This window comes from Zootoca vivipara, chromosome 4, assembly GCF_963506605.1.
Source record: "Zootoca vivipara chromosome 4, rZooViv1.1, whole genome shotgun sequence".
NCBI classification, from domain to species: domain Eukaryota; kingdom Metazoa; phylum Chordata; class Lepidosauria; order Squamata; family Lacertidae; genus Zootoca; species Zootoca vivipara.
In genome coordinates this window covers 9730581-9742682 of record NC_083279.1, presented here as the reverse complement: position 1 = coordinate 9742682, position 12102 = coordinate 9730581, and the positions used below count along the sequence as shown (strand labels likewise).

General features: G+C 41.1%; 1 protein-coding gene across 8 annotated transcripts in view; it reads right to left on the bottom strand.

Moving 5' to 3' along the window:
- LMO7 (LIM domain 7) overlaps positions 1-12102 on the bottom strand; it is a 144048-nt gene that overhangs the window by 92790 nt on the left and 39156 nt on the right. For all 8 annotated transcript variants that reach the window (XM_035115708.2, XM_060273330.1, XM_035115705.2 and 5 more), the window contains 2 exons: positions 5062-5132; positions 1985-2054 (listed from right to left, as the gene is read on the bottom strand). In XM_035115708.2, the coding sequence (XP_034971599.2) occupies positions 1985-2054; positions 5062-5132 (141 nt within the window). Of the gene's footprint in view, positions 1-1984; positions 2055-5061; positions 5133-12102 lie in introns of those variants that run through there.

The window sequence follows — 12102 nt, the reverse complement described above, 5'->3', positions numbered from 1 at the left end:
TCCATTTTTGCTTGCTCATGGGGCCCTTGAAAGTTTGCCCCAAAGAAATGTGGCTCTTGCATTGCCCTCATATGCTTACATTTTTCTTCTGCCTGTCAATTCTATACAATGGAACTGGGTGTACTTGTGTACTTAACACAATCACAACGTATGTTTTGCTGCAGAAGTTTGGTTCCATGCCCTTATGTGTTATTTTGTTGTTGTTTTTAATGGCAAGGACTACTTCCTTCACCTGTGAGGGGCTTTTACTTTGCCCTAGATCATAGCTGCCAAGTTCTCCCTTTTTTTAAGGGAAATTCCATTATGCTGAATAGGCTTCCTCGCGAGAAAGGGGAAAACTTGGCAGCTATGCCCTAGATATGCATGTCTTTTAGTTTAGCCCCCTCGCCCACCCCAGCAACACACTCTTAGTTTTCCTGTGGAAATGCTTGCTTCACAAGTCCATTTGCATCTTATTTGCAGCTTAAGAAGCCCAGCTTTCACGGCATGCTTTTTTATGTAAAGAGCATCACACAGATGGAATTTGCTAATTGGAATGTTGCCCTTCCTGCAGTACACAATGCCCAATTCAAAACGTTCAACTATGCTAATCGCTCCCCAAACATTTTCAAGAGAAATAACGTTCAAATGTGCTTAGTGACGAACAGTACCATGAAGAATGCTATGGGTTCTGTTCTAAAAATAATCCTACCTACCATGCCCAGTGCATTAAAATACTACTTTATCTGAGGGAACTCACCTCTTCTTTGTTAGTTTTGTTTTAAAAATAATTCATTACCTATAAACATTTTGGTCAGCAACTCACGTTTTAACTGGTGATATATTTTTAACACAACTAAAAAGGCTGGCTATCAGTAGCTTCCGTCTCCCAAACATCTTCCAGTAGGTGAAGAGCTGTGTCTTGGTACTGCCCCTCTTAGTATACAACAAGGATGCTCATCCTAAGATACCAAGTCTTCTGATTCCCCCCCGTACTGCACTTATGCGATCAGCAATAAAGTTGCTCTCTAGTTCTCCTCATTGTCTGAGGACCACGCTAGATGCTGCATAGACATCCAAGATGGATCTGCCCCAACATGCTTTTCTTCTGTAAGCAGCAGTCATAGGGAATGAGCATTTGGACAACAGCTACACAGACTGGATGAGGAGCAATTTTACCCTTTCTTCAGTGGCAATCCGCCATAAAAGGTCTATTTTGGTTCAGTATCACTTTTCCTGCTATGGAAGGGTTAAATGTTGACTCACTGGGCAAGGGAATGTGGTGTAAAAAGATAATATTTACCTGTATCCCCCAGGGGTAAAATAGCTAATGTGCCCAACATAGGAAGTGTTAAGAGCCCCTAGATTTGCAGTTGCTTATCCCTATTATAAATACATTTTCTGTTTCAAATGGTGCAATGAAACAAACTGATCTGCTGTTTCAAAATATAATTTATTTGCTTAGCAACAGCAGGAGAGTTTGTTAAATTTAACTGAACACCATCATTGGAGGAAAAATAGGGGATCGTGGTAGAAGCAAGACTACATTGCACAAAACACTGGATAAGTTACTTTAAAACTTGACCCAGATGTTGCATATGGAGGCAGGTAGTAAAGAGAGAGAAAAGAAAGGCAATATTAGTCATGCTTAGTAATTGTGTTGGTATGAAGAATGAGATGAAACCCAATTCAAGGAAAATATTGCTGTACATTACTAGGCTTGCCATAGCTTTACCAATAACAATACATTAAGAACAGGTTGTGAACATCTAGTAAGTCTATACTGTAACATGAAAACAACAAGGGGGGAGCCAGATGTTGTTGGACTACAATTCCCATCATCCCTGACCTCCTGCCATACTGGGGCTGATAGGAGGGCGCACAACGGTCAGTACTGCACCTAAACCTTATATTAATATCACCTCTAAAAATCCAATTTGCTAATTTGAATAAAGAGAATCCAGAAAGCAAAACTGACAGTGCAAAAATATACTTTACTACTTACCAGCCCAGCTATTGGCGTTGACAGACGATTAATCTTTCTAATGATGCCAGGTTTGATCTTGTTAATTAGACTACAAAAGAATGAGAGTTAACCAGGCTTTATAACGCAATTTTACTCTAGGGCTAAACATAAACATTAAAATTACAAAGTATTGCTCCTCTCATTTAAATTATATGAATTAATTAAACAGACAACTGCCTTTGCCTCAGCTTTTCCACTGATAAAAAATGTATCATATGGATGTGTACACGTAAGTATCAAAAGACTGGGAAATGTAAAACAAACAAACGAAAATCTTTAAGCATGGGAAAATAAGTGTCAAACAAATACAATGTGGTTACACAAAATACTGTTGTTCATACCATGAAGTTGCATGCATAGACAAGAATCTTTTCGGTTTTGTTTTGTGCAATCTGCTATATATAAAAGTTGTTCGTTTTCCAACTTTCTACCTTCAGGGAATCCTTGGCCTTACCTGCCAAGGAATCCCCCCTGTGCACTGCAAGAGTTTGGGAGTGTCTTAGAGCTCATGGTTTACAAGAACTGCTGGCCAAACCTTTTGCTGGCCTCACCACAGCTTCAACTGCACAGAGAATGCAACCATCACATTGTAAGAAGAGACTAGTGAAAGGGTCGGGTGGGGTTGTCTTTTAGAGAGGCTTATGCACCATTTTCAAATTTTGGGAATTCATGAATTCATGAATTTCAATTCATTGGGAATAGCCTCTAATAAGCTTCTGGGAAACCCTTGTGCTCCTCATTTAGAAAAGTTGTGCTGACCAAACAAGGACCAGTTCCCTTACCCAGACTGAACAAAAGCAAACACCATCCATGTAAGATAGACTACACTTTGCTACGAAGCAGGGGGGGGGAGTATTCCCATCATTACTACAGAGAAGGACAAACACATGTGACTTGGAACAAAGTTGTTCAATACCCTCTTGTACAGGCATCCCCAAACTGCGGCCCTCCAGATGTTTTGGCCTACAACTCCCATGATTCCTAGCTAACAGGACCAGTGGTTGGGGGAGATGGGAATTGTAGTCCAAAACATCTGGAGGGCCGAAGTTTGGAGATGCCTGCTCTTGTAGCATATGCATCACGGCCAATTTACACAACCAGGAGGCTCATCATACACTTAAAAAGCAGGTCCAACTCGAGCACTGACCAGTTCAGCATACAAAACTGGAGCTGAAATGAACGCTGGGCTTAGTCCAGCCGGCAGCAGCTACAGTTACACAGTGTTATGTGAACAGGCAGCACCCAAGTCTCCCCAAAGCAGATTTTTAACAAGGCAGAACTCGAGCAATATTCTGCCTCCAGTTTTGACAGTCCTAACAGATTGGTTCACACAGGCAAATAGCTCACAACTGCTTACTTGCCAGGGTTTTGTGGACTAGCTCTACTGAAAGGCATGAAGATAAATCACACATGCATGTCATCACTTGATGTTATGGTTGTCGGGTGGTGAGCTATATGTGTGAACCAGCCCCACCAAGAATGAGGCATGCAATCCAAAGGTCTTAATTTAGGAAGATTCATTATGACAAAAGTTGGAAAATTGCCTATAAATACAATATCTGAAGCAAAATAAAACTTCAGAAACAGTAACAGCTCAGTCTCCCACAAGCCTGGTAGCCTAGATCGCCATAATTGAAGGTCTTCCATTTATATACAACAGCATGCCAACAGGTAAAAACATTTTTTCTCAATTCGCTAACAAACACCTGAGAATAAGTGGAGGGGAGAACATAAAGTGAATGAACCATAAAACCTAACCATAGAATTAAACAAGTTGCAGCGGCGCAGCTTTGCATTCTCAGAAAGAATTTCATTTCTAAAGGCCATCACCCAAGACCTCTCTTGATTGCAAGTGGGTGCTCATTAGTATGAAGGAAAGAAAGCTTCAAAAACGGGGGCAGTCCCATCTGCCAAATGCCAGATATTTTCACATTTCTATTGCCAAATATGACAAAAGTACTAGGAAAATATATCTTTGAAAAGGGTACCTGGCAGGAGTTTTAAATCTTTCCAAAAAACACTACTACTTAGGCTTTTTGCTAGACTATTTAACATGTGGTGGATGATGAGAGAGAGAGAAGCACCATGCTGGTGTTTTAAAAGGTTGGGGCACTGGGAGAATAGTACCATAATTGCCACTTTTGGGGTATCCTTTTGCTAGATAATATGTAAGAGAAGCCAGGAAGAGAAAGTTCCCGCTCCTCAGATGATTGAGGAATTTAATTGTAAATAGACTTTCAACAGAAACTTGACCTGATTCACACCTCCCAGGCTAATGTACAGGTAATAACTTGGGGTTCTCCACTGACAAACATACTTTCCAAATGTTCCAAAACAGTTCTCAGGTGTTTTTTTTTTAATTTTAATGTATATTTTGAGAGAAAATACAAATGAATGCTCATGTGGACTTCTTTCTCTTACCAAGTCACAACTTATGTTGGAATCAGGGTGGTATGGAGTTATGGGGGAAACACATGATACATGTTGCACGTGATATGTATCATGTGATACATACTGAAAAACACACCAACACCTTCCAGATGTTGCTGGATGCCCATCAGCCCCAGCCAATATGGCCAATGGCCAGGGATTCTGGGAGCCTCAGTCCATTAACATCTGGACGGCCATAGGCTCCCAACCTCTGAACTAAACGATCCTCAGAATTGGTGTTAATACAGCCCACCTTCTCTGCAGATTTTTTTCACTTTGCTGAAGAGGAGGACTGTGTCATATTATGCATGGGAATAATAGAACTGGGTAGATTCATACCAAAATTGCTCTGTTGAAGATGGTTAATGTTTAGTTTTATATGCATCAAGTGAAGTATAGAAAACAAAATGCATTAAATAAAACACCCAAGAGCGCACACAATTATATTTTCACTTGCAATTAAACATTTTTCATCTCAGCCATGGGGTGTGCAAGGCCTCCTGGAAGATAAAGCAAAATACTAAGAAGTCTTGTAAGCCTGAGAAGGGCAGAACTGCTTCTGCTGTTGCACTCATCAATAGATGATCAACAGTTTTAAAAAGCCTTTTCTTGTCAAAAATACTTACTCACACAGGAGGACTCCATTTTCCAAAGCAGCACGGAAGTCGTTCTTTCCAAAACTTTTCCCAGTAGCTGCCTAGAAAGAAAACATATAATAAGCTGTCTTTTCAGAAAATGGGAAACAAGAGAATGCAGCCCTTTTAGATGGATACATAGGATATTATTTCTCAAGTCTGCCATTTTACTCAGCATGGTGAAAAGCCTTCCCCTTCCCCTTATCCTGGTGAGTGTGACAAGTTCCAATCTCCCTCTCAAGTTTGGACCTAGAGAAGGGGCAGAATAGGATCCACACCGTTGTAGCCAGAAGGCCTCAGAAGCACACAGGAGCTGCAAGTATGATCTCTACCCTTCCCACCTAGTTCACCCAGGAAGGAGTACAGGGCATTGATCCCAACCTCACACTGATTTTTGTAGGTTTGTGGTAATGTCAGGGGCAACCACATGTTTTGAGTTGACTATCAGTATCCCTAGCGATTATTCATGCTTATGAATGCAAGACTATGCTATCTTTTCATGAGGGCACAGGAGACATTCTAAAAGTACACTGGAAATGGCCCTGATAACAAATTTTGCTGCATTTTTAAGGTGTTTTACTTCAAGGGCCTGAAAGTTTTTTCAAAACTACATCTACCATACTTTGCCTCTCTTCTCACTTTTATTTTATTGGAAATGGGGACAGGGCACACACCCCAGCTTCATAACCTGCAGATTCCCATTGCAATTTGTTCCTGCAACTTTCATTAAACATACAGAGTTAGGGCTCTCTTGTTATGCCTTAGCCTATTAGTAATGCATTCATAACGACATTCAAGCCAGAAAAACAAATAGCTGCTAAACCCTCAAATGTCTTTCCACCCCCTTCATAAATTACCATTCTTCTGAACCATTCTTTTCTAATGGCATTCATCTTTTTAAACAGTTATACTAGTGTCTGTATTATTTGATCATTTGGATATTGCCCTTTACATGGGGCTGCCTTTAAAGACAATCTGGAAATTACAGTTAGTATAGTATGCCCAGGCAAGATAATGGGGACAGACATCAAGGATCCTGAACACTGATCCTGAAAGGTCATCAATGGAAGACCTACAGTAATCATTTCCAGGCTATATTTAAGATGACTGTCTTATAAGCCCCTAAATCACTTGAGGGACCAGGTATATGAAATTCCACTTCACATTGGCCGTCTGCCTGGGTGCTTAGATCAAGGGGAGGTTCTTTTCATTGTTCCAGCACTAGGGTAATGACACAAGATAAGGCCTTCTTGGTGGTAGCACCCGTTATGACCTACCTTCTCCCTGGAAGTAAGCCTGGCATGGACATGGTTGTCATTTAAGTGCCAGGTTAAAATCTGTTTGCCCAGAGACTTGTGGAATATCAGTCTGCTGCTGCAATTGGTATGCTAAAATATTTATTATGTATTTTATTTGTAATAATAATAATAATAATAATGATATATTTATACCCCGCCCATCATGGCCTGCTCGTATTTTGTTACAGTTGTTGCTTTAATTGCTGTTTTAGTCCACTCTGGGATTAATTGATTAAGGGAGGTTTAAAAATGTCCTTAATGAATAAATATCACATGCAGCTAACAGTTTTATTTCTAAGGTACTTTAGTAAGTACGACATTTAAGAAATGCAATTAGTTGACAACTTATACTTTCAACACACACACAAAATGGGATGCATCAACTGGAATAGACAAAAGAGAGAGAATCAATCGCAATACAGTATACTGAAGAAAGAGTAGGTTGTGCTATTTTTTAAAAAAAAAAATTCCTAGAGGAATACCTCATCTAGCTGAAACATGCTGGGCATCATTAAATAGCTCATTCTGCATCTTGAGATCAGCGCATACTTTGCATCACAATGTCTAATCTCACTAGAAACTGCGTACAGAATTCCTGCATACAGAAGGAATGACAGAACAGTGGTTTTTCCCAGCAGGCAATGCACAGCATTCTCCACTGGCCAAGTTGACGCAAACTATGTTAACTAATCCCCACATCCCTGTGTCTGCTACCTTTGCCCTAGGGCCTCGGTAATGATATCATGTATTAGATAGCTATTCATAAAAAGGTTTGATAAGAGCCTCTTACCAGCCTTTGATATGTTTTTGACATTAGAGATGTCTAGTAGCTGTGGATTTCCTGCTCATATCACTTTGGTAGCCAGCACGACGTTATATTTAAATGAACACTCAGCAAAGATAGCGTTGTTCAGTTCTCCCAAAGCTAAATCCAACCCTGCCCACTCTACCGTTCTGGCTCAAAATAAAGAAAAAGACTGCATCAAAAACGGCATTTGGCAACTGTTGTATGACTGCTGCTTAAAAGCCAAGGTCTATTTTACTACTCGTCCCCTTAAGCCATTAATATATCATATCACTGTGGTGAAAAATCGTTAGCTTTTAAAGCATTATGATTCATACTTTGATCAAACACACCATTCACCAACTGGTTAATTCAGAGGTGTGGCACATTTCTTTAATTCACATCTATTAAAGAAAAAGAAAAAGAAATCCAGTGTGTGTTGCATGCACCTCATTTGACAAATCACATTCCAGAAGAAATGAGGCTATCAATTTCAGAGCATTCGACTTCCTTTACTCCAGTGCCTACACCCAAGTATGAGGCTGCTTTGCTTTCAGTGTATAAAGAACTAATTATTTAAACAACATTTCTGAAATGCCTGTGTAATTACTTGCTTGCTACTGTCAAAGTTTACTGAAGCAGATTCTCAATGCTCTTTGTGAAATCCATACTTTAGTTCTAAGTTAGTCTTGTTGACTTCTTTTTCCGTGTGGGAAAAGAGAAGATTAAGGATTTAAATATTTATGTGGAGTGAAACACCAGGGATTACTAACCAGGAACGTGTAGAATTGACCCAATGACTACTGGAGAACTAAAAACTGATAAGGATCATACTTAGGACATGGGCAGCCAATTTGTCCATCCAGCCAAACATTGTCTGGTGAGCAGCCTATATCACACAGGGGTCTTTGCTACTACTTGCTAAGTAATCATTTTTATTTATTTAGAACAATTTTTATATCACTTAAATTTGTGGTTTCTGAGTGGTGTGCAATAGGGACATGTACACACACATATAAAGATCAATTAAAATTAATAGTATCGGAGAAACTAGAAGTTATATGCTGCCAATGGTACCCTTGTAAGAATTTAAGAGGTTATCTAAAGACTAGAAACCAGTGGCCAATAAAAGTTATCAAAAGTTATCTATTTTCATCTCACAACTAACAAGCGGCAAAATGTAAACACAATGCAAAATTGCTGCATTAGGAGATTCTGTCTGGGAAATGTGTTCCAGCGGTGGAGCCACCAACATACCATAATGCACACTGGTTTGTGACATGAAGAGGCATTGCCAAGGTTGCTATTGCTGTGGGATACATACACCACATTGTAATTTAAATATTTAGTTACTGATGGAAAATAAACAATAACTTGAAGCTTCCAGGAATAATAATAATCAATTCAGCAACATCTAGGAGAGCCAAGTTTCCCAAATTTGGTCTAGTGCAATTGTGCTATATGTTTTCCCGCAGGAGTTAAAACTATGTGTAATTAATGCAAATAAAGGTAATTATCCTAATTTAATTCTAGTGGCCATGCTTTTCAAACTCTGCAGGAGTCACTCAGCATATTAAGCTAAAGAGCAACAGTTAAACACTGAGTTGAATAACTTATAAGAAAGACTGATTCAAACTGCCTAATTCAAATGACCAATATAAAAACAATCAGCTTTGGAATACAGTGGTACCTCTGGTTAAGAACTTAATTTGTTCCGGAGGTCCGTTCTTAACCTGAAACTGTTCTTATCCTGAAGCACCACTTTAGTTAATGGGGCCTCTTGCTGCTGCCGTGCCACCGGAGCACGATTTCTGTTCTCATCCTGAAGCAAAGTTCTTAACCCGAGGTACTATTTCTGGGTTAGCGGAGTTATTTGTAACCTGAAGCATTTGTAACCCGAGGTACCACTGCACAATGCTGGTATTCCAAAGTCACCACCCTGTTTCTAATAACATGTGTTACAGTATAACTCCCTTAAAGTAGCTTTGAGAGGGATGCATTTTGTAACAGACACCACTCACTTACTGTGATTATAGATTCTGCATTTCTGGTTGTAGACAATTTCATTACTGGGATGCCTAAAGGAATGTGTTGCGTAATAAGATCTATAGCTTTGCCATAAGTTTCACATGGTACCTTTCATATCTAAATGGAGTGTTCCTTGATGAGGTAACCAAAACAGATTTGGGAACTAGGTCCCGACTTGTAAGGATTGCATTCCTCTGTGTCAATGAAAGTTCTCTTTAAAGCAATACAGTGGTACCTCTGGTTAAGAACTTAATTTGTTCGGGAGGTCCGTTCTTAACCTGAAACTGTTCTTAACCTGGAGTACCACTTTAGCTAATGGGGCCTCCTGCTGCTGCTGCACCGCCGAAGCATGATTTCTATTCTCATCCTGAAGCAAAGTTCTTAACCTGAGGTACTATTTCTGGGTTAGCGGAGTTTGTAACCTGAAGCGTTTGTAATCCAAGGTACCACTGTACCATTAACGCAAGACCATGTTTTGTATTCTATTCCCCTTCCCCATCACAGCAGGGAGTTTGGGGCTGTGTGTGTAAAAGGATGAAAAGCTGGCTTGGCCAATGGTGTCGTAAGACCTTTAGCAGCATGTGCTGAAAAAAAGGAGGGAGAAAATAACCCGATTACAAAAACTAACCAACAAACTTAAACTGACACGGGGACAAATAGAAGAAGATGCCCTACACAGCCCAACAAGACAACGACAAGAATCCACCAACAGCATACGAATCAATATGGCTAACATGATTCAAAAACACCCACCCACCCCAGACACACAAGAAAACAAAGTTCACCACAGCCAATCACAAACAAACAACCACACCCTAGGCCAACCACAACCTTTCTCACCACCAAAGGAACACAAGCAAATAGTAAAGAGAACCCTCACAAGCGACGCTGGCACAAAACCCCGCACATACATTAAGTAGAATAGAAACATTGCCACCCGCCCCCACCCCCACCCACCATGCCTCCCTCCACCTCTATCTCCCTTTTCTTCCCAATGTAACACTAATGTCTCAGCAAATGAAACTGATCTGTAGAAAATGTAATTTGAAAAAAAGAGAGATTCCACATACTTTTGTAAAACAAGAAATCTTTAATAAAAATCTGTCTAAAAAAAAGGAGGGAGAACTCTCTCTTGGGCAAAAGCATGCCCTGCAACTCATTCCCCCCCACCATTCTCGCTGCCTTCTTACTTTTACAAACTTTATACACCTAACACACTTTTATGAGTGGTGGTGGTGGTAATATCCCACATGTTGCACAAAGGGAAGCACATTTGTTCTGTCTGAGTTCTTTAATTCTCTTTCACTGTGCAATCTTAAAGATTATCCAGTATGTGACTGCATCTCTCCAGCAAAACAGTGACAGCCTGGAAACAATTGTGAGCTTTCCGACCATGTGACAAGGAGATTTTTGGATAACCGTATCTCCACTTAATAAGCAGAGATATGAAGGAGCCTTTTGACTGCTCATGAGCATTCCTCTACAGTAGAAAGAAAACAGCAGGCATGCAGCCATTACACTTCATTAGCACAGTAGGGAGGCAGCTAGGTCTACTTGAACAAATTTCTAAACATGAGGAATTATTCAAAAAGCGGCATCTCGCCTACATCTAATGCAGTCCATTTTATCACATCTTCCTGCTGCTTGTGAATTTAGGGCAAAGTAGCATTCTACACATTGCAGAGTATGACATAGCAGAATTGCGACATCTAGTACTTCAGCACTTTCCCATGGTGGTCGTGAGGAGGAAGACTTTAGTGTTGTAAGCTACCATATCAGAGAGAAAAGCCTTCAGCACTGACCTCTTCCTGCTCTGCTGGTTTACTGCACAAGAGTTTTAATGTGAGGGAATGTTGCAGCAGGAATTTTTTTTTACAGAAGATCATCTCTGTCCCTCACTGTGCAAACTGTGCAAAATGTTTTTCTAACACCTATGTTGGTCTCACAGAAGGGCAACATATTGTTCTGCCAGAACCCCAATTGAAGCACACAAACTCAGAGGCTGATTCTTTTGAGAAGCTTAGTAAAATACGTTGATCCAACAACATGCCCCTTGCATTCCTGTTATAAACTTAGCACAGAAAGCAGTTTGGTTCCTTAGCAAGCAATCTGACACTTCACCTGGGAGGCTGACACTTGTTCACACCTCCATTGGTGTGTCTGAGATTTAAGTGGCAGGGAAGGTGTTCCTACCTCCTGAAATGCAGAAGAATCAAGCACAGCACCCCCCTCTGGAGAGACAAGGGTAGAATCTGTATCTGACTCCAAAGGCTGGATGGACAGAGTGACAGGAAGCTTCAGTGCTGGCCTCTGACAGTTCTAGAGAGGGAGGGAGGCAGGGCGTGTGGATCTCACTGCGGTGACTGATGAGACGAGCGCAGGATGAGGAAAATTTGGACCCCGCACCCTCAGGATCCTCAGCATCAAACACCCGTGGATCAGACAGTGACTTCCTAAGTCTTCTGGAGCCTTCCCCAGGGTCCACTGCAAGCCACCCCTCATTGTCGTCTTACCTCAGCCAGCCCAAGACATACATGATGGAAGTAATGAACAACTCCTGTGTTGAACATGCACATCTGAAAAGCTAGTCTGAAAGAGGAATGGTGCAAACAGTGAAACCATGTACTGCCTTCCTCATGACAGTGTACAAACAGAAACTGATTGCTGCAGTGGTTTTCAGCCCATGTGCCATGGCACCCTGGGGTGCCTTGAATGAGTGCCCAGCGCTGAAGCGGAGCCTTTCTGCCATGCAAACCTGTCAGCACCCAAGGTATGGTGCTGGCATCATGTTTGGCCAGTCTCCATTAGGCCACTAAGGCTGGGGGGGACCTCCTCCCAGGCCCCTGTGGGGCAGTGTGAGGAGGCACCTCTCTTTGGGGCAGCGGGGAGGCAACTCAGAGACCAGGGGCTACAGCAGTGACT